Genomic DNA, 22,037 nt, shown 5'->3' on the forward strand with positions numbered 1-22,037 from the left:
GCATGACGATCAGAGACGATGGGCGATGGCTGCATCGACTTCAACTCAAGAAGAACGGAAACTGCTATTCTCGTAGTGTCGTTGGATGGTCTCTTGTGCTGTAATTCTGTGCATGGGTTGCTCGTTGTGTTTGCTGCTGATTGCGATGCACTAATGCACATTAACCCTGTTATTAATCTGTCATATTGGTCCTAAACAGAATGCAGAGCGGTGACTAATGTGTTCCTTAATTGTAATTCTGTGGGAGATTGTCATGCAAACCATTCCCATCCGATAGCCTAAAACAGTCGATGCCCAACCCAAACCGGGGCCCTCCAAGACGAGCGAGCAGAGAACTCCTCGTGTCCACACGCTACGCCGGAGACGCCGCGCGAGCCCCGCGGCCGCTCATATAAACCTCGCCGCGACGCCTTGTCGTCCTCTCAGGTACCCTCACCCCCCGAGAGGCTCTCCCCCCGCCCTCCCTCCGCGTGGCCGGCGCCGCCCCCCCGCAGCGTGATCAGCAATGGCCAACAAGATCGCCGTCGCCAGCGTCATCGCGGCGGTGGGCATCGTGGCCGTCATCGGCACGATCGCCGCGGTCACCGCCTCCAAGAAAGGGGGCGACAAGGACGGCGGCATGTCGGCCGGCGTCAAGCTCTCCACGGTGTGCGCCTCCACGCTGTACCCGGAGAAGTGCGAGCAGAGCCTCAAGCCCGTCGTCAACGACACCTCCAACCCGGAGGACGTCCTCCGGGCCGCGCTCAACGTGGCGCTGGACGAGGTCGCCGCCGCGTTCGAGCGGTCCGAGCACATCGGCAAGGACGCCAAGGACAACCTCACCAGGAACGCCATGGACGTGTGCAAGAAGCTCCTCGACGACGCCACCGAGGACCTCAGGGACATGGCCAGGATCAAGCCCGTCGAGGTGCTCGACCACGTCAAGGACCTCCGGATCTGGCTCTCGGGCGTCATGACCTACGTCTACACCTGCGCCGACGGCTTCGAGATGCCCGAGCTTAAGGAGGCCATGGACAAGGTGCTGCAGAACTCCACCGAGCTCAGCAGCAACGCCCTTGCCATCATCACCCGCCTCGGTGAGCTCCTGCCGGAAGAAGCAAAAACGGTGAACGCCACCGCTGCTGCCGGCCACGGCCGCCGGCTTCTTGGCTGGCAGATGGGCGAGGCCGAGGAGAAAACCAGCGGCCGCGGGCTTCTGGCTGTTGATGACAAGCTGAACGTGATCGCGGACGTGACGGACGCAAGCCGGCAGCTCCTAGCGGACACCTTGGACGAGATCGAGGCGCTGTCCGACGACGCGAGCCGCCGCCAGCTTGGCCTCATGTTCGCCAAGCTATACAGCAGAGGCACCAAAGGCGACCTCCTCTGGCGCCGCCGCCATTTGCTGAGCATGTCGCTAACCGTCATGGCCAATGAGGAAGATGAACGGCGCATGATCCATATGTCCAATCACCTGGACACCATCGCGAACATGTCCACGGAGATAAACCGCCACCTTCTCGCGGAGGAGCTTCCCGACGACCTCGATGGCAGGCGCCAGCTGCTCTCCAGGAGGCTCATGGAGATCAACGAGGTCGCCGACGAGGCCAAGCGGCAGCTCGAGGCGATGGACCAACCTGACCGGATCCTCAGCGCCAACGCGCACGGGGATCCCGAGGAGCACGCGGCCGACCCCTACCACAGGGTACTGGCCACGGACCTCGTCGGCACGTTCGATGGGATCGAGGACGGGCGCAGCGGGCTGAAGTCCAGCGACCTCCCCAAGTCGGCGCCGGCCAACCAGCGGAGGCTGATGCAGCTGCCCGGCGGCCAGAAGCCCAACAGGGTACTGACGACGGACCTCGTCGGCACGCCTGACGAGATCGAGGACGCGCGCAGCGGGTTGAAGTCCAGCGACCTCCCCAAGTGGGTGCCGGGCGACCTGCGGAGGCTGCTGCAGGTCCAGAAGCCCAACGCGGTGGTCGCCCAGGACGGGAGCGGTGGCTTCAAGACCATCACCGCGGCCATCAACGCCGTGCCCAAGACCTACAAGGGCCGCTACGTCATCTACGTGAAGGCCGGCACGTACAAGGAGTACGTCACCGTCCCCAAGAACATGGCCAACGTCTTCATGTACGGCGACGGGCCGACCCGGACGGTCGTCACCGGCGACAAGAGCAACACCGGCGGCTTCGCCACCATCGCCACGCGCACCTTCTGTAAGAAATCATATTGTACGCATGCATGGTTACACTACTGTCATCAATTTTGATGCATGAACGCATTTGGCTGGATCCGTACGTGAATGCAGCGGCGGAGGGCAACGGGTTCATCTGCAAGAACATGGGGTTCGTAAACACGGCGGGGCCGGACGGTCACCAGGCGGTGGCGCTGCACGTGCAGGGCGACATGTCGGTGTTCTTCAACTGCCGGTTCGAGGGGTACCAGGACACGCTGTACGTGCACGCGAACCGGCAGTTCTTCCGCAACTGCGAGGTACTGGGCACCGTCGACTTCATCTTCGGCAACTCGGCGGCGCTGTTCCAGAACTGCCTCGTGACGGTGCGCAAGCCCGGGATCAGCCAGTCCAACATGGTGACGGCGCATGGGCGCACCGACCCCAACATGCCCACCGGCATCGTGCTCCAGAGCTGCCGCATCGTGCCGGAGCAGGCGCTCTTCCCCGACCGCCTCAAGGTCGCCAGCTACCTCGGCCGGCCGTGGAAGGAGTACGCCAGGACGGTGATCATGGAGAGCACCATCGGCGACCTCATCAAGCCGGAGGGGTGGTCGGAGTGGATGGGGGACTTCGGGCTCAAGACGCTCTACTACGCCGAGTACGGCAACAGCGGCCCGGGCGCGGGCACCAGCAAGAGGATCAACTGGCCCGGCTACCGCGGCATCATCGGCCAGGCCGAGGCAACGCAGTTCACCCCCGGCGTCTTCATCGACGCCATGACGTGGCTCAAGGCCACCGGAACGCCCAACGTCATGGGCTTCACCAAATGATCCATCCAGCAGCCATGTCGGAGAGGAGAAAGCAACAAGTACGAGATTATGTATATATAATTGATGCACGTGCAGCTCAAAAAAGAATTTAAGCAACAGATTTAGAATCGCCTTTTTGTATTCTATTATTAGAATGTTGACAGCAATTCTGCCGGGTTGTTCATGTATGTCTAGTTTGCTTTGCAAGTCTAAGAGCATCTTCGAGAGCCTTTCTAAAATCTACTTTCTAAATTATCACTTAGAGGATTATCCGAGTAAAAATTATTTTCTATATTTTTTACTCTCCAACAGCTTTTCTATATCTTATGCATAGTCCAGAGAGCAATTCTTGCTCTTCATCTTTGATCCGGAATAGAGATATCCAATTGAAGAGACTGTTGAAGAGTAATTTTTTAACCAAATCTCTATTCCTAAAGATATAAATTGCTCATGATTTGCCACAATGCTATGTTTGCCATTTCAGGATATACCATTCCTAAGGCTGCCTCACACTAAAAAAAGCTCTTGATCCCTGAGCCTATTTTCTTCTAAACTGATCCAACCAATGACAATGTTAATCCCCCTCCGTTTTTACATATGTTAAGTTTTTAACTAAATGTCGTATATTCAAAAAGACATAGAGTATTTAAATGTTCAAACCTGTAACAGCATTTGATTTAGACAAAATTTGATCAAACACGAAAGTTAACATTATGAAATTTTGGTAAAATACACCAAAAAATCCGGTTCTACCATATTTTAAAAATATTTCAAATGGTTTTGGGCATTACAAATCTTTTCTAGACGATGTGCTCCACAACAGGGGACGATAGAGTCTGACTAGATGTCCATTACAAGAGCAATGACCATCCCTTAACCCCTAGCCTACAACAAGGACGAGGTAAAAAGAAAAGAAAAAATAATAAAACATAAAAATAGGAAGAAACTTTTTTTGCTATAAAATAGGTAATAAACTTATAGCTACTTAGGCCATATTTCGGTAGATAGATAGATGGGCCGTGGGCCACCTTTACAAGATAAAACAACATATGAATCCAAAGATCTTCTTTATCAAGTATTGGAGGCGTACATGCGCGCGCACATCTGTGAGCCTAAAAATTGTATAGAACAACAGATAAAGATAATAGCATGCCCATGAATCTTCCTAGAAATGAATTATTTTTCTAATTTCCAATAGGTAGCATGGGTTATCAAATAGCTCAAATCTAGAGAAACTTAAAAAACACTTAAGTTGATCCAAGTAGGAAATGGAAATATTACATCTAGTAGTGCATACATTCAACTTTATATGGAGTTCATCTTTGAAAGTAAATGTTCAAATCATATGAACAAACCTTGTGACTTCTTCCACCAAAATTACAAAGTTTTTTGGATGAAAACGTGCTCCGCAAAGCGTGCAAGAAGGGGCAGCACTATCAGGCAACCACTTTGTTGGTTCTGTCTCAAGGAGAGCATGTTCAGAACCAGCACTGATATCTTCAAGTGTTTGAGCCTTGTCCTTCAAAGCCTCCTCAAGGAAAAAAAAATCTGAAACCATAGACATGGATAATATTTGACTTTCCTGCCACATGATAGCAGGGGAATTGTACACGTCTTAGACCCGAAGATGTACGTGCTAACAAATCTTATCAAGTCAAATAAAAATGTATTTGGGTTTTCAAAAGGACAATTTTTGCAAGCGACTATATGCCTATCTTTTGAGAGATTGTCAAATCACTACAAGAATTTTTATCCCCCCCCCTAACAGTTCTTTACAAGTGGGCAACAATATTAGTGGAGTGACTAACAATTTTCTAATTATGATTTCTAACATCTCAACAGTTTTTTTTGGCAAAGTGCCAACACCATAATCCCCCAGAAACTCAGTACCCATAGATTTGTAGTTTGTTAATAAAATATACTAAAAGTTGTTGGACATTTCTTGAAAACTTTGGGAAAAGGTTATTGCCCTCGATCTTGTAGTGAATTTTACAAATTAATACCAAGCCAAGCCTAAAGGTGACCAGTGGCGCCCATAGGCTGCAAATAATAATAATCACAAAAATGTTTTTGTGAGACTAATTTTTATTGCAAAGGAAATAATCCAAATCATGTAGTTAATTTTAGTTACAAGTATATAACTAATGACAGGATTATTAAAATGAGCGAGTCTTTCTTCCATTGAACAGTTCCATTTATTTCTTTAAACATCTCAAGATAAACTAAATGTCTAAATCTGCTCCTTCGTGCATGCCATCATCCGTAGCCATCTCCAACAAGCTATATCCAATACTTCAATAATGCCAACAAAAATAAAGAAAACGAGAGATGGTCTAGAAATTGAAGTCCCAGCCGGCACCTGGCCTCTCTCTCCTCAACCTCCTATTTTTGTCACTTCCGTTCTTGTTTCCCGGCGTTTCATGGAGACTAATTAAGCTAAGCCAAACTGTTGGACCCATTCCTTCCTTGAAAACCGCATCACCTTCAGGTTTCTGCACCACCAAGAACCCATTCTTTGCCCCGCCATTGTCCAGCACCGAGAGCTCTAGATCCTTGGTTGCAATTGCGTCGCGGTGCCGTTGATCGAGCCGCGCGTGCATGTGTACGTGAGCGCGCACGACGCAGGCTAGCGCGCGTCCACGCCGTCGCGCCGTGTCCCGCCGGCGATGGGGTGCGCAACCTCCGTCGAGGCGCGGCGCGACATGGTCTGGGTCGGCGCCGAACCCCGGGCGCGCCGGAGCTTCTCGCTGCCCTCCGTCGACCGGCAGCGGCTGCGGTCGAGGGCCGTGTCGGTGCTGGGCACCCTCGGCCTCGCCGGCAGCGCCCGGTACTCCGGCTCGTACAAGTACGCGACCCTCTCGGTGGAGGAGATGATGAAGGGCGCCAATGACCGCGCGAAGGACGAGGCGCTCCCCGGCGAGGGCGAGGCGAAGCGGCTCGCGAAGCCCCGGACGCCGACGCTGACGCCGCCCAACGAGCCCGAGGTTATCAACGCGTGGGAGCTGATGGCAGGGCTCGAGGACGATGCCGCGCCGACGCCGCGCGCCGTGCACCAGAGCTTGTCATTCGACGAGTCGCTGCACGGGTGCGTCGTGGCGGAGCCGCCGCAGCCGCAGTGGATGCAGGCTGACATGGACATGGCGCCCGTCGCCTTGGACTTTGATCCGGAGATACTGTCCGGATTCCGGGAGGCTCTAGAGGACACGCCGCCGTCGCAGCCTACAGTTGTCTCATCCGCGGAGGACGAGACACCAAGGCAGCAGAAGTGCCTTGACACGCCAGTGTCGCCGGCCACCGGCGACATGCCGGAGCTTTCCGGCATCGTCCGTGCCCGCATCAACGCGTTCCAAGAGAAGATCGAACGGCGGCGAAGCAAGGGCCGCGACGCGAAGGTGTCGCCCCTGTGGCCGCCGGGAGGCGAGCGGAAGGCGGTGGTGTACTTCACGAGCCTCCGCGGCGTGCGCAAGACGTTCGTGGACTGCTGCGCCGTGCGCAGCATCCTGCGCAGCTACGGCGTGCGCGTGGACGAGCGCGACGTCTCCATGCACGCCGGCTTCAAGGCCGAGCTCGCGGAGCTCCTCGGCCAGGGATTCACCGGCGCCACGCTGCCGCGGGTGTTCGTCGACGGGCAGTACATCGGCGGCGCCGAGGACGTGCAGTACCTGCACGAGGCGGGTGAGCTCGGGAGCGCCCTGGACGGGTGCGAGGCCGCGCCCCAGCGTAAGCTCGGGTACATGGAGGCATGCGCCACCTGCGGCGACGTCCGGTTCGTGCCGTGCGAGACGTGCTACGGCAGCTGCAAGATCTTCGTCGAGGATGACGACACCGGCGACATGTATCGCGACGTCGGCGAGTTCCGGCGGTGCCCCGACTGCAATGAGAACGGCCTTGTCAGATGCGCCGTCTGTTGCTGCTGATGCTTGTACGGCGTCTGCTGTGGTAGATTAGTTGTTTAAATTTTTTTTGAAAGGGGATTAGTTGATTTTTTTTCAAAAGGGGATTAGCTGTTTATTTGTCTCTGATTTTTTGTAGTTTGTACAGTGTGAAGAGCATTATGACAGAGATTTTGATAGGATCCTTACAACTCTTTGTGTCTTTACCTTTTTCATGTATGAAAATAAACGAATTTCAACAGAAACTGCTCTTCTTGTTGATGATCATGCAAGACTGCCGAATCAGAGAGAATCATTCTGATGAGGCTTCCGAAGCATAAGATTCGTAAAATGAAACATTTTTCAAGGGATGAATAATACTCTACCTGTACGATCCAGTCCTCCAGATTACAGATTTCTCTAGCTGCAGTCAACTGACAGTTGCCTTTTGTTCAGAAACGGAACAGTGTTCAATGGCTGCAGAGATTGTTGATAGATAAAATGAAATATGCACAACATCTGATGACCTGAACATATAGTAGATAAACAAATGAGAGACATATACCAATACGAACATAAAGTCAAATGAATTCGGCCAGCAATGCAAAGGAAGACAGGACTAATCAGAAAGAATATGAAATGAGCAGAAAGTCACAAACATGACTGCACGATCACTTGACTCAATCTGAGGACATAAACTGTTCAGCACAATAGTTTGTTCTAACCACAATGTTCGTCTCCTTTTACAAGACTGTTGTCTGTTATAATATACATCGATCAACATTTGAAGCATCATATTCCGGTGTTTGACCACATGTTTAATAACTGAAAGGATGCATTGTCTGTTTATTTTCACTTAACTCTGCCTACCATGAGCAGCCAAATCTGCTGCCGCCTTGGCAGCCCTAGTAAGAGCGTCAGACACCATCATGGCTCCTGCAGAGAAGTAGCTGCTGTTGACGATGCTGTTCACCACCTTAGCTGCTGTTCTTCCGGTGGCGGTCGCAACAGTCTTGGTCGTCTCAGATACGCGGTACGTCTCATCCACTGATCGCATTGCACCAACACCAGCATTGATTGCACCAACACCAGCATTGACCCTGTCAGTTAAACCAATTCTCTTGCTCAGCTCTGCAGCCTTGGCTGCAGCTGACGCTGTTAACCCACGGGACTCATCGAAGGCTCTAGCCTTAGCCAAAGCATCCTTGCTTAGCACGTATCCCCTTGCTAGCATCGTCTTCACAACATCTTGAGCCACTGTCAAAGCTTCCTGTGGAGTAGTGTTGAACTGGCATGCTTGGTAGTTCTGTTCATAAAATTAAATGTCAGCCCCTACATTTGGGAATTGGGAGAGTGAATTGCTGTTTAGACATCAAATAGGATTATTTAGAGTAGACTAGTTTATCTTAAAATAGCCAAGCAGGAGTGTTTCCTTCTTTTTTCTCTGTTGTTATTACTGTCCACTCTACAGTGTGAAAACCACATCCAACTTATCCTTCACATAAATGAAATGAGCATAACCAGGTGCATTGGTCAGTTACATGTCACATAAAGTTATATCACCATTTGTCCAAAAGAGCATCTAAGCTTATCACCACCAATTATGCCACGGCAAGCTTCTCTAAAATCAACATGATTGGTATGATGCGAATGTGTGTGATTAGAGATAAATTGGTCGTCTAAAGGCACAAATGAATTCTATCTTCAAAATAATATTCCCTTGTCGTACTTGAATACTATATTAACTAATAATTATGGAAAAATTGGTAGAATGAGAGATTCATACCCTGTATTCGATCTCCTCCTCGACCTCCCAACTTGGCCTGTCCCAGAAATTAAAAGTCTCCTCAGGTTGTCCCCAATAAGTTATGCATACTGGCTGATCCACAATAGTAGCCCCCTGTCGAAGATGATGAAGTATTGTCAAGGGCACAACCAAAAAAACAAGGTACTTGCTACCCAGGAGACATGTAGACAAAGCATTGATAAAAGTGGTCTGCAAAGAAACATATGCACATATGCAAGCTTCCAGATCACTCAAAAGTGAAGCAGAAAAAGGATTATATCAAACTGAAAGAATGAGGTTTACTGCCCAAAGATGTACACACAATCTTGACTGACACTGCACATTTGTTTAACTGGTAACAGTTTGCAGTTTTAAGGACCTCCCCCACCCCTAAGAATCCACATATAACATTTATTTGCAGTTGATGTCCATTTGAGAATTGAGATAGTTGGATAAAAGTGAATGCTGATTAGGACATCAAGGTAAAAATATTTGTGTACATCAAGCTTTGGGGCTCTTCGGTATAAACAAATTTTGGAGAAACTTAATCTGAAAGAAAAATTCATCTGAATGGTGTACACACTAAAGGAAATTCAGGAACTTTCTTGTGTTATAGGAAAGTTAACTTCTCAGTAAATCAACTGAGGGAACATGAAGCAGTCATAAGAAACAGACACTATTCGAGAAAAAAAAAAAGAAACAGACACATCAACATAGGAATCAGACACGTCAAGAAAATGGTTCCATTTAATTGTGTGGAGAACATTGTTGTCAAAAAACTCAAAACTTACACTCAGCAATGCTGCAGTTTCCAAGGCATAGCGTTCCTTGAATGTCACATAAGCAGTAGCGCCGTATTCTCCCGATCTGTAAAATTTTGAAACTCATCATGAAATAGATGACAAGGATATGTCATAAAACAAAATTTTGAATTGTGAGACCAGGATACAATAAGCATGGTGAATTTCAACAACTGTTCAATGAGTGTATATCAAATAACTGACTGTGATGGGTTTTTTTGGACCAAATGCTTTTTGACTGGCATGTTTGACTGGATAGAACATGTCGCAGGTAACAATTATCCTTTTTTAAAAGAAAATTTAGTATGTCATTTTTCTAGTATGAAAAATGGGCGAGATATCTCTGATTTGCTTTCTCTGGGAAAAAGAAAGAGTAAAAAGAATCACCTGATAAGTTCTATATGCTCAATAGGACCAGAGAATGAAAAGAACTCATAAAGATCGCTTTCAGATACCCTGCTAGAGAGGTTAGTGACTTGTACTGTGTACCCTGTTTCACTCATGATTCTGGAGGTCATCAAACAGAAAAGAACATTAGTATTTCCTGTGATACACATGTGAAATTCGACAAGCGTGGTAATTTCAGACTCAAATCAGTATATTACATAACGTCAATAGAAGCATGAAGTAGTTTTAGTTTGTGTATCTCATAGGAACAAACCTTTTTCTTAACCTTATTGTATCCTATTTGTCTGTCCTAAAGAATAGTTAAGTGTTAGGTCTCTTTCAAAACTAAAATTTAATGGATATATGATGCTTTCCAGTATGAGTAGAAAATAGTTACACGACAATCAATACTAATGAAACAAAAAGGATATGTCATACACCCATCAGCTGGCCCACTCAAAAGTCCATCTTTCTATTAAAATCTTTACAAAACTAGTGATAGCGTCAACAGTACATTGACACCTATATTATACAGTCTAGTGCAAACAATATACAAGCACAAGGTGACCTGCTGCAGCTTAACAGCGCATACATTCTCTTCTTTTTTTTCTTTTAGGCTGGGGATTGAATGGTTAAAGTGTGAAATTCACTGCAATCACCTTATGCTAAATGGCCATTGACAGAAGGGAAACCACCCTCATTCTTAATTATTTGGTTCCATGAAACTGAACTTGTTATAAGAGCCTAGCAAGGAAAAATTCTGATCACAAGATTAATGCTGAGGCAAGATTGGTTCCCTAAGTACCCCAAAAACAAGGAAGGCATAAACAATAAATATGACGGTTACCTATGAAAAGGAATTAGCACAACCTTGGTACCGTCTTGACTGTTGTACTTCCTACTAACAGGGAAAGCCTGAAATAGGAGAACTTTATTAGATTGATTAATCAAACACCACTGCAGGAGAAGCATCAATTATGTGAACTTGCAACCATCAAATGAAATAGCATTTCAGTAAACCTACTACAGAAAAATATTAATACTTGTTCCCTTCTACCACCACTTCTTTTTTCAGAACTTAACCACTCGCCATATTTTACTGCCCAAAGTCCTTAAACATTCATTCAGTACTCTCTAGAAACTCAGCCACTAAACTATACACCCTAGACCAACCTATAATCACATTTTCCTGCAAATATTGGTAGCACTAGCACACAGCTGAACCGTATAGCATGAAGATTAAATGGATAGTGTAAAGAAAACAGAGAAAACAAAGGTCACAGAATATGCAACGGAACTAAATTGAACAGGTCTGAAGGAAATTCGGGCACAAGCTAACTCGATACAGAGAGGGGAGATCGAAGTATATCACAAACAACCTAGAAAACGATACAATATCCACACAATCCCATCAATCATTCATTCTAGGCTCGCCGGCAAGGCGGTAACAAGCGGAAACAGAAATCCCAGTTCCCCCGCGGCAAATCACCACAGAGCAAACTAAAGATGAAGCAAATATCACGCGATTAAGTGGGGGGAAACGAGCTCAGGAGACCTTAACCTGCTCGGACACACCCGCTACTTCCCCTCAATTCGGGTAGGCTTGACGATCCTTCTCGCAACCAGCACCCGCACTCCACCCACCGCACAAGTGCAGAGATGGGGCGGTGGTGGCCAGGCCGAGCCAGTCCAAAGCGCCGGAACCCGTCGGGGCGGCGTTTAGTAGCGTGTGGGACACGGGAGCGACCTCGATCTCCCACCTAACTGAAGCAAGCGGCTTCCGCCCACGCGCGCGCGCACCGGGATTCACGTCGGCGGTTGGGCGGAGAGGTGACGGGGAGGGTGGGGAAGGACGGTGGTGTTCTCGAGATTGGGGGCAGTGTGGAGTGAGTGGATTGGTTGGTAGTGGTCTCATGGACCATGACTTGGGCTCCCGCGTTTGGGACTGTGTCCCCCGTCGGCGCGCGGCGAAACTGGGCTGGGAGGCATGACGGCTTCGATTACGGGCTCGTGGGCCGAGACGTGCACGCATTCGGCTTTGGGCTGGGTTGCGGATGGGCTTTGATTACACGGGCTCATCAGAGCAAAATACCGTGAACATATATGAAAAGTCATCCACCCTCAAAAATAAATAAATATATATATATGAAAAGTCTTCCGAAAAAGCACGGTTTATTTCATAATGTTCAAGTACTATAGAAACCAAGGACATATACAGTTATTCGTACGTCACAGTTGAGGGGTCAGGGGTCGTGCCTACAGGAGCACAATTGTTACAAGACTAAGGTAATGCCATGATCCACCTCACAGGAATTCCATCAGCTAAAAACTGGACTGTTCAGTTACCAATTACAGATCCTGCAAAACAAAGAAGAGGCTACAGGCCAAAGGAACACTGCAAGCAGCTTCGGAGCCACCAGCAATTCCTCCGTGAAACATAATCATGCAAACTTTGACGTTTCTGCAGCAGCCTCCTTACAACTTTCAGTTGATCTGCAGTATTAATTAGATAAAGGGTATTGCTGCAAACAAAACAACCGTCAGGTTTATATTAGGTTGAGTTAATTTGATAACAATTTCATGATCTTACTTATAGGCACCGCAAGAGACAGCTCCATACGGCTTCCAGGTCATTGCTGCAGTTTCAATATTGATAATCACTGTGGCTTTGTTTGTTATTGACCCTAAGGCCAGTAGCATGTAAAAAACATATTACCAAAGATCAGTCAGATCAACAAGACAACAGGTGCTTAGTCAGTCAATGCTATGGCAGAATAATTAAGGACGCGTTTGGTTTGCTGGATATGCCTAGACCAGGCTCGGCAGGTGCAGGTGCTGCGTGATTGGTTATCTGGACGAAGGGTAGAGCCTGTCCCATGGGGCAGCGAGCCTGGCTCGCTAGAAACGAGAATGATGGTATTAGCCAGGCTCGTGGGATGGAGGTATTAGCCAGCTAATGATGGTATTAGCAAATAATTAGTATATTTTAAGGTAAATTAGTACACAGTAAAGTAAATTAAGGCGTAATCAAGTACAAATAAATACTCTGTAGTCAATTCAAACAAAATAAATATCATCTCAGTACTTTTTTTCTTTTCAATTTCATGCAACGTATACTAGTGTAGCCAATCAACTAAGGAGCCGTTCGGTTAGCCTGTTCCGGGCGTGGAACGGTCAGGAATCATTCCGACGCTATGTAAATTAATGAAGGAACAGTGCGTCTGGAAATATTCCCACGTAACCGAACGAAGCCTAAAAGATATGCTGAACTTGAACAACTCAATTCAGACAACCAAACAAAACCTGTTGCATGGCTTGAGCTTGTCCCAACTCAACATGGCCGGATGGGTGCGAGCCAGGCTCCCACGGTCAGCAAACCAATCGCCCCTAAGCATTGCTTAGAAGCCTTTCCACTAGCTAGCTATCTCTATTAAAAGCTTATGCATTTACGTTATGTGGCAGAAACGATTAAAAACACTATGCACTATGTCATTTTGAAATGCCAAGTTCAAGGCAAAATGAGCCAAGCTATGCTCTATTTCAGTACGCTGATGCTTGCTACTCTCTATTTTCCTTCACATATTGGTAGTTTTGTACTAAGAACACGATAATGCCGCTATCACTTTCTAACTCTTAGAAATATAATCAAAGCACACCGTTCAGTACATTATCCCTATCAGACTCCGCTTCTGGCAACTTAGTCCCCAGCTCTTCCCTTGGCTTATTAGGTGAGAGCGAGTCCCTTGGCAAGCATTTCCTCGTCATACCTCCTAGCGAAATCCACCATACCTTTTTGCAGCAATGCATCAACAAGCGCATTGTATGCAAAGGCATCCGGTCTAAGGCCCTGCTCTTCCATTGCGCCTTCCACATGTACAATGAACACGGAGTTCTTAAAAAGGAGAGAGATCGATCGAGACTGGCCACCCGACTGACAGGGACGATCATGGAATGACCGACCAACTGAAGACGTACAAAGCCATCTGTATAAAGCCTAAATTGTCGCCTGATCAGCTGAATTAGTTGAGCTCTTCAGTTAATGTATTTCGTGGGGTTGTGGGAGTACATGCACGCACGCAGGTAGAATGGCGCCGAAAGAGTGGCAGGACAGACGGACGTACACACCCTCGCTAGGTAGCACATACTAAGTGCCAAAGATGATGATGCTTTTTGCCGGATAAGTACGTGAGACTGAAAATAGTATGAACCACCAGAAAAAAGACGAGATTGTCTTGAGACAGAGACCGGCCTTATTATGCATGTTTTGGTTCGGTAGCCTGTCGCCGACGTACTGGCGGGTCCATGCAACTACCGCTCCAGGCTAAACACCTGCGATGTGCATACATGTAGCCCACAAGATCCCAGTCCCAGATGTATACTCTCTACTAGCAGCTGTGGAGAACGAAACTGAACTTAGTCAAAATGAGAGAATAAAACTCCTTTGCAGTGTTGTAATTTGTCTAGGTCGTCGGTCGGTTTTGTGCTGCAAAATTGTTGCATCTTCTTAATGAGATATTTGTCCTGCTGATAAGTTCTCGAAGAAAAATGAGAGAAGCTTGATATAGAAAAAATTATAAGATAAAATTTTTGAATTTTTAAAACGGGGAGAGTGGCAGTTTTACATACTCCATACGCTGGCTATCTACCTGTGGAAGAAGACGCATTAATGCGGCGTCTTGTCAAATTATTAATTGGAAAGAAGCTTTTATTAGGAAAAGGAGAAACACTGCTAGCCAGCTTGTCACTGCCCGTGCATCTCCCCCGCTGCAACGAAGTGGTCGGCACAACATCGACCCGCAGCCATGCAGAAGCCTACGTGTGCTGCATATCTAGCACACAAGTCAACCAGCTCTCTACGTTGAAAAAATGGCCGGCCGGCCGGCAGGACGCGCGCGACTCGGGCACGCCCATGGATGGCGGTCGCCGGAACGTGGAGGTGAGACGACGTCGTTCTCCGTCCATCCGGCTCGCGCCGCGCGTTCTGTCCAGTTAGTTGCGCGATCTGCGCGCGTGCGGGCGATTTCTTCGCGGCGAGATTGCATCGTGTGGACCGAATCGGGACAGGTCCGGGGGAGACAGCGAGATCGACCGGGTTAAGGCCCAGGGGATCTCGTGGCCCATTACGGTACGCATGCATGCTGCTTGTCCCGGGCACGGACTTGGTGTCTGCGGTTTCCTCGTCCAACTTGTCACAAAAAGGGCGAGAGGCTTTTTGACTTCGCGAGAAGCTCCCGAGCGCCAGCGCAACAGAGCGAGGAATTAAATTAATTCAGCATATCTCTGTAACCATCACACAGTAGTGGTGCTTCGTATACCCTTCTATATCTGTGTGCTAAGGTACACCACACTTCTTAGCACAAGAAAGAATGACGCACATGAAAATGCAACGTAAAAACACTCTCACGAATGCAACCACGATCGTACAAATAATAAACGACTGAAAGCACTAGTTGTGGGTGCTTAATCTGGGTCACAGGAGATATCTAAACCCTAGCGGCTATGAACATTAAGATATCGACACGGTATTTAAATACGATATTTTGACTAGTAATATCTAGTAATTAAGATATATTATCTTGAATGAAAAGAGTTATATATTGTGAAAATATTTTCCATAATTAATGAATCTAGTAATGTATGTAGAAGTTTAGTTATTGATGGAATGATAGTTAAAAGCAAAAAATCAGATGTGACTTAGAACGAACCTTGATGAATTTGCGAAAGAGCATGAGGGACCTTAGTATCATATCAGGTCCTAGGTTCGACTTTCTATGGGAACGAATTTTCTAAGATTTAACGGTGTTGTGCTTTCAGAGGTAGGCGATGTTCCCGTCTACAGCAATATGTTTATAGGGGTGGGTGAGTGTACGTGCGTTGCGAGTGTATGAGTTGTACTGTGTAATATAAAAAAACGAACCTTGATGAATTTATATTTGTCATTGGAAGAAGTACGATCCAACATTAGCAGGCTAATAACAATGGCTAGTGTTGCCTTTTCTCTCCTTCACGTTTCTCGTTATTGTCAACCAATAACAGTTGGATGCCTTTCTGCTTGATACCCAAAAACCAGTCGCTGTATCCGATACCGCAGCACTAACTAGAACGCCTGTGTACAATTCAGAGCTCGTCAACAGCAACAGGGAATCCCCTATTCTTCTGCAACTTTTGCATGTCCCTAATCAGGCAACCCAGGGCTTAATTTGGCCGCGGATTAGGTACTGTTACGAGATTAGTTGCACGGTTGTGGTCATGGCCGTACGGTGTATCTTCGATTTCCTGCCTCCTGCCGCCCCACTTAGATAATACTCCTATATGATTGTATGCATGGTCCATGCACCCACACATCGGCATCATTTGCAGGACGTACGTACGTACTCGGTTGCGTTCAAAATATTTCTTTGTTCGATGATATAGTTTTGCCATGAAAGTCCGTTTAATGAAAAGGCACGTTTGAGAAAAAGAAATTACCAGAAATGAAACTAAACTACTGCTTGATGCACCAAGCTCAAATTTGAGTGAACAGCCGGGTACCTTTCCAGTCCAAGAGATTGCATATATATCTGAACCTAATAAGCGCATCACAAACTTTTCAAATTAGTAAATGGTTTCTATTGAACTCTTTCATATATAGTACTACATAGTGTATATATGTCTGGTTTTTTTTACTGTTATATATGGTGAACTTTCACATTAGTTTAGTATAGGAGCTAATAGTAGTAATAAAAAAAGAAAAATAACAGCATCATTATTTTCGATCTTTATGCACGTATATGCATGGAGGGATAAACGTACCGAGTGGACTCCGAAAATTGGACTTGATGAGATGGTCACAATAATTGCGCATACTAGTACTATGCATGTTTTGTAGGAAGAAGAAAAAAAACATCCATTTTACTTGAACAATTTCATTTTCAGCATACATAGTATTAGTACGCCAAAGTAGCTAAAAAACGAGGACGGGGCGCCATCTCCGTCCCCTGTAAACTCCAAAATCAGAAAAACGCGGGGCACTGCAACCTCACGCAAACCAGTCCAAGAGTTGCAATAATTTTGGTGTACTGTGTGGCCCATCAAGAAAATAACCCGTGCATCAGAGTCAAGTACTAGCAAACTTAATTAAAGCACCACTGCATTAAACAAAGCCAATTAGTCACCTCAAAGTACATCAACACATGAACCTCTAGTAGCCTAGTAGTGGTATATCTTCTATAGTTGAAACATCTTGCTTGTTTGTCCGTCTCCCATTATTTGCAAAACCTCTCACATCCAACGTGGATTAACAGCCAAACCAATCGCGAGCGAGGTAGGAGACGATGACTACAATGCAAGCTTACATCAAAGTACAAGAATCACACACTGCTACAAGCTGCTGCTAAGTCTAGCTCACTAGTAAAGCTACTGATCTGATGTACTTGAGCAGTAGTAGTTTAGTAGCTAGACAGCGCCAGGGCAGCTAATGAGCAGTTGCGAAGGTACGGTAGCTAGCTAGGCATGCCTGGAGATCTAACGGCGGCCGTGCATGCGCGCGCACCGAGCTTTGCCGCCGGAGGAGATCACATGAGGAGGCTCCTGATGATGGCGGCCTGGTCGCTGGTGACGTCGGCGGAGGAGAGCAGCTCGGCGAGCGTCTCGCTGAGGTTGTCCACCTCCTGGTGCAGGCTCCTGATGTAGCTGCACGTATCCTGCAGCACCCTCGCCGCCGAGCCCTGCATTCGACGACGATCATTTGTTTCCACGAGTAAGCTCGATCGAGGGCTCTCCAGCTAGCTTAATCAGATGGCAATTTAGCAAATCTGCAGCAGAGTGTGCTTACCCTATGCGCGCCATTGCGAGTTTGAGACTCCGGGAGCAGCGCCTGAAGCTTGGACAGGAGCTCCGAGATCTGGTCCTCCGAGATGGACCTCGACGACGACGACGACAGCGAGCTCCCCGCACGCCGCGTGCGTGACCTGCGGCTGCTCGACATACTCAACCCGATTATATATATTTAGCTATCTAGGTAGTTAGCAGAGTGGAAGCAAGTAGAAGACGCAGCAGCTAGAGAGCTCGCGACTAGCTAGATCAGTAGCTGCTGCTTTATGGCAGGTGAGTGGCGGTTGCGGAGAGCAGAGCTATATATAATGAGGAGATGGCCGGCCGGCTGCGGTCCGTGATGGGGGGAAGCAATCGGGAGGGGGGTGGGGGGGGGGGGGGGGCAGGCCGGAGGGAGAAAGCGAGAGTTATAATGTGCGAGCAAGACGTGCTGAGGTATGGAGGCGAAGCAGTAGTGGCGGATGCATGGAGATGGCTGTTTGTGTGTGATGAGCATGGGGCTATGAGCAACCAAGCGTTGGTTTGGCTCCTGTACTTTTTATTGTTGCGGCCTCTGAATTTGTCTGTACTATGTGTGGGTTCTCTTTAGTTTTCTGTATGTGCGCCTGTGTGGCTCCATCTCCGTCCTGGATCTGCCGAGCATGCATGCAGCAGCAGGGCATCGATCCCTGAACTAAATTCATTACATTATTAGTCACGATCGGTGCTGATAGCAGCAGCATCCTGTTTGTTGTTGAACGGAAATGCAAACCCCAGGAAAAAAACTGCTTTATTTTTGGAGTGTTAAGCAACTGCAGGTACTGTTATTACTTGTGGTTGCAAAGCTTCTGTGCGTGGTACTAGCAGTACCACTATAGTACACTGTTTACGACTATTTACTAATGATGATTTGCTCTGTGAACAGTTGGAACGAACATCTAGGGATGCTGGAAAATTTGTACTCAGGGTTGTCTGAAGCTGCGTGGTGGCGATTACAAAACGCTCCCTGCAAGTCCTTGCCTCGTGCGTGGATTACAGAACTGCCAAATGCTCGAGCCCGGCCGATCGAGATGTGGGGTTGGCCATACATGCATGCATGCTGGTGCCGTGAACTGACTCCACGTATGGCAGTGTGTTCATGGCTACTAGCTAGCTATATACTGGTGGTCGATCGTCAAAGCAGCAAGATCTCCCAACACCTCAACTGTCTGGGAACAGTGCCGGGCAACAGTTGGGCTTATAGAAATCTACCAACTACCACACCCTTGGATCCGATCCGTCCACCGCCTCATGATATACATCATCCCAATTATACAAGTTTGACCAGTTTCTTTATAGTTTTCGCTCCGGGTGACGATCCATGCTTGGGCACCGAGCGGAACACGTCGCTGCTTAGTGATCGGCAGACTGGATGCCATACCAGATGGTCCTGGAATCATTGGAGCTAGCTAGTCAACAGCATGAATTGTCTCTAGGCAGTGATCTCGGAGAGGACGGACGGGTGGCGCCTCATCCTGTTCCTGCTGGCTGATGCTGTATGCGAATGCAGTGCAGTGTACCCAGCATCGCCTTATGGGTAGCCTTAAACTTTTTTCCCCGGAATGGCGACCTGGAACCACAACAACAGCGACAACGGATGAGTGATGACAGGGAGAGGAGCTCTCGCCATGCGGAATGGGGTCGGAGAAAGAACCTGCTGGTCAGTGGTGACCTAGGTGAACTGCGTCGGTCGTCAGCCAGTCCAATCCTCAGGGTGTGTGTAAATAAAGTTAAAAAGGTTGCTCGATCGGTCGGTCTCGGGGTTTGTTTCGTGATGCAGTAGTAATGTGTCTTGCCTAGGCCTGCCTGAAAGTGTGAACTGTATATGGAAACCCCCGGGCTGACAGGTTAGCATCAGTTAAAAGAAAGTGATGGTGCGTTGCTGTCCGTGTGTGACCCCATGTCGCCAAAAGACGGAAGAGTCCATGGGTCCGCCCTGCCTGATGGCGAATACCTGAATCAAGCGCCGCTATCAATCTTGTTGTATTCAGAGAAGCCACTCAGAGTGTTCAGAAGGTATGCAGAGAAGCCAGAGATGCGGTGAGCTCTGCTGATGCTGAATAACATTCAGTGCAGTAACATTTTGTCAGCGGCAGGTGTTTCTGTTTTTTGACCTCTACGATCTGTCGGATAGCACCTTGACATGAAATGAGCTAGGAGAACAGAGAGTGGTGAAGAGTACTATGCTTCCTGGATTCTCGTCCGGCGACGACGTTTGAACGGCAATCATGGCGCCATGATTTGTTCGCGACTGCACGAGGGCTCATGCACGCACATCTCTCGAGCAAGCGACGACGAAGCTAAACAAAGCTCGAGCCCGGCCAGGGCACGCACCCAGCCCAACATGGCACAAGACGCTTTGTCCCCAGCTCGGTCAAGACAGAGACCAACGAACCAGAACGGCAGAATTTCTCGAAGGACCACGCTGGCCGCAGACAGAACGCTCTCTCCGAGATCGCCCCCGCCTCCTGATTGGGGCCGATGGCATCTGGCGATCCGATCCCGAATTCCCCATCCCCACCCCGTGCCCTGGAGCACGAGGCATCTCGTCTGCGCCCTGTCTGTCTCGCAGCGCATCACGGCACATGCCGGCGGCGCGGCGCGGCCGGCGGCGGTTGGGTCCGATCGTTTCTTCTGCTGGTAACGAACTCCGGTCGCTGCTCGCGAGATCTAGCGCGGCGTCGGCCGTCGGTGGTGGTGGTGGGGTGGGCCTCGATCGCCACCTCGGAGCGCGCGCTGGGTGAACGCCGGCCACGGCGTGCGGCAGCGCGCCGACCATGTGTGCCCAGATCGAGCGGAGTCGAGCCCATCTCGTTTATTAAAATCGCGCTCGCCTGCGGGGCACAGGGTGGTCTTCTACTTGTCACAGGCTCCCATAGCGCAAGTGACAGTGTCAGTGCTTGGACTGGCTGGAGGAGCTTCTGATCGAGGCCATGCCCTGGGCAGTCCGGATCCATGCACCACGGATCGAGGGAGATTGGCTTTGATGACTTCTGACCGCTGAGTTAACTGCGAGTCAAATTTTGCAGTGTGTGCAGGTACATCGATTTCGTCTCTCTGCTGAGCCGGTCGGTCGTGCAAGTAAACTATGAGAATATCTAATTATGATCATTTCATATTGTAAATGTTATTGTTGTTTCCTATAAATTTGACCAACTTGTAATAGTCTGCCCTTTGAAAAAATTCGAAATTTCACATATTTCAGGATGTATACACTATCCTGTTCCCAAACTAGATCGTTCGTCCCTGACACAAAAGTTATACTCAGAACATTCTCGGTGGGGAGTTTCATTTTACGGATTTGAAGAGTGTCATCTAAACAGATCCGGATTAATAAATGAAACAAGACCTCCAACACATAGTTTTACTTTGTGGTTTCATATATCAATCAAAAACACTTAGTTGTTGTATTGTGCCGTCGTGGCACGATTCGATACACTAGAATGATCATTTTTGTTTTGAAGGCATAGGATAAAATAGTTTGTTCACGGTCAAAGTGGAGTTTCATTTCGTACATAAGGCATAAGGCATATATAAGTGTGTATAGCAGCAGGTCTGGAATTTGAGTATTTTTTTCTTAGGCCAGTCTCAGTGCATAGTTTTATTGTACTTTTAAGTAACTGAACTAGAGGAGGATGGTAATGAAAATCCTCTCTCATCTTATGAAACTCTCCCTCCTCTCTCCTTATAATTAACCTATCATATCAGCAAATTTGCTGATGTGCCCCAACATTTAATGCTTATAAAGTTTCTTATGAAACTCCACTGAGACCGGCATTAGCATCAGTTGAACCTACGTCATATCTCATTAAATGGGATTGAAATTTTTTTTAGAACGTGCACTGAGAACGACTTCAAATCCCCAACCATACACATCACGTACATACACACACATTGATGTGCAAGTGCATGCAGCTTTATTCAATTATTCGCACCAATGTACTGCTTGATACCTTCTTGATCATGTCCAGCTGAGCTGAGAAAACAGCTGACGAAGGCTAACGATTCAGCAGGAGCCCGCTATCTCCGGATGCCAACCAGTGCGCCGGTAGCCAGCCAGGCTGCTGCTTTACTGCTGGATGTGGGCTTCGGCTGGTGACGAGGCCGCCACGAGGCGCCGCACGTGGGCTCGTACATCCCGGAGCATCCGCGCCGCGCATCGATCAGGGACAGCGGGACGCGGCTCGGCATGGTCGGCACCGGCTGGTTCCAACCCTCGTCTTGGCTCGTACCGCGCGCACAGGCTGGTCGGTCTCGGCTGATTCGCCGTGCCCGGCATGTACCGTCACGGGTGGCTCGCCGTACCCAAAGCAGCAGCATGCAGTCGCCGGTCGTCCGAGCCGCCCAAGTGTACCTTTTGTTGCTAGCTAGTCCGCCTACCGCGTGCCGTGCCAC

At 48.3% G+C, this 22,037-nt stretch overlaps 4 protein-coding genes across 8 annotated transcripts; 2 read left to right on the forward strand and 2 right to left on the reverse strand.

Moving 5' to 3' along the window:
* Window positions 1-505: 505 nt before the first annotated feature.
* On the forward strand, window positions 506-2,988 carry LOC112901574 (probable pectinesterase/pectinesterase inhibitor 58). The gene is made up of 3 exons (XM_025970513.1): window positions 506-1,633; window positions 1,817-2,198; window positions 2,291-2,988. Exons 1-3 carry the CDS (start codon window positions 506-508, stop codon window positions 2,986-2,988), a joined length of 2,208 nt encoding a protein of 735 aa, XP_025826298.1.
* A 2,249-nt stretch (window positions 2,989-5,237) lies between these two features.
* LOC112901524 (uncharacterized protein At3g28850-like) lies at window positions 5,238-6,944 on the forward strand. Its single transcript, XM_025970454.1, has one exon. It carries the CDS (start codon window positions 5,634-5,636, stop codon window positions 6,882-6,884), a length of 1,251 nt encoding a protein of 416 aa, XP_025826239.1. The 5' UTR covers window positions 5,238-5,633; the 3' UTR covers window positions 6,885-6,944.
* A 541-nt stretch (window positions 6,945-7,485) lies between these two features.
* On the reverse strand, window positions 7,486-11,690 carry LOC112901140 (binding partner of ACD11 1). 5 transcript variants are annotated; one of them, XM_025969987.1, is made up of 6 exons: window positions 11,373-11,690; window positions 10,683-10,727; window positions 9,813-9,932; window positions 9,417-9,492; window positions 8,626-8,739; window positions 7,486-8,145 (listed from the first exon to the last, which is right to left on the reverse strand). In XM_025969987.1, exons 3-6 carry the CDS (start codon window positions 9,926-9,928, stop codon window positions 7,696-7,698), a joined length of 756 nt encoding a protein of 251 aa, XP_025825772.1. In that variant the 5' UTR covers window positions 9,929-9,932; window positions 10,683-10,727; window positions 11,373-11,690; the 3' UTR covers window positions 7,486-7,695. The 5 variants fall into 5 exon arrangements, with proteins under 5 accessions (XP_025825772.1, XP_025825770.1, XP_025825773.1 ...); XM_025969985.1 differs by having other exon boundaries at window positions 10,660-10,727; XM_025969988.1 differs by having other exon boundaries at window positions 11,368-11,690.
* A 5,252-nt stretch (window positions 11,691-16,942) lies between these two features.
* On the reverse strand, window positions 16,943-17,949 carry LOC112901082 (transcription factor ILI1). Its single transcript, XM_025969915.1, has 2 exons — window positions 17,626-17,949; window positions 16,943-17,518 (listed from the first exon to the last, which is right to left on the reverse strand). Exons 1-2 carry the CDS (start codon window positions 17,776-17,778, stop codon window positions 17,366-17,368), a joined length of 306 nt encoding a protein of 101 aa, XP_025825700.1. The 5' UTR covers window positions 17,779-17,949; the 3' UTR covers window positions 16,943-17,365.
* Between the last annotated feature and the right edge of the window lie 4,088 nt (window positions 17,950-22,037).

The sequence above is a fragment of the Panicum hallii genome, chromosome 7 (genome assembly GCF_002211085.1).
Source record: "Panicum hallii strain FIL2 chromosome 7, PHallii_v3.1, whole genome shotgun sequence".
NCBI lineage: Eukaryota > Viridiplantae > Streptophyta > Magnoliopsida > Poales > Poaceae > Panicum > Panicum hallii.

Coding starts and splice junctions, on each gene's coding strand:
- LOC112901524 (XM_025970454.1), top strand. CDS start 5,634: ATGGGGTGCGCAACCTCCGTCGAGGCGCGGCGCGACATGGTCTGGGTC.
- LOC112901082 (XM_025969915.1), bottom strand. CDS start 17,778: ATGTCGAGCAGCCGCAGGTCACGCACGCGGCGTGCGGGGAGCTCGCTG. Junction 17,519..17,625: donor CTCGCAATGGCGCGCATAGG/GTAAGCACACTC, acceptor CGTCGAATGCAG/GGCTCGGCGGCGAGGGTGCT.
- LOC112901140 (XM_025969984.1), bottom strand. CDS start 9,943: ATGACCTCCAGAATCATGAGTGAAACAGGGTACACAGTACAAGTCACT. Junction 9,493..9,812: donor GAGCATATAGAACTTATCAG/GTGATTCTTTTT, acceptor AAAATTTTACAG/ATCGGGAGAATACGGCGCTA. Junction 8,146..8,625: donor AGGAGGAGATCGAATACAGG/GTATGAATCTCT, acceptor TTTTATGAACAG/AACTACCAAGCATGCCAGTT.
- LOC112901574 (XM_025970513.1), top strand. CDS start 506: ATGGCCAACAAGATCGCCGTCGCCAGCGTCATCGCGGCGGTGGGCATC. Junction 1,634..1,816: donor AACCTGACCGGATCCTCAGC/GCCAACGCGCAC, acceptor GGCGGCCAGAAG/CCCAACAGGGTACTGACGAC. Junction 2,199..2,290: donor CATCGCCACGCGCACCTTCT/GTAAGAAATCAT, acceptor ACGTGAATGCAG/CGGCGGAGGGCAACGGGTTC.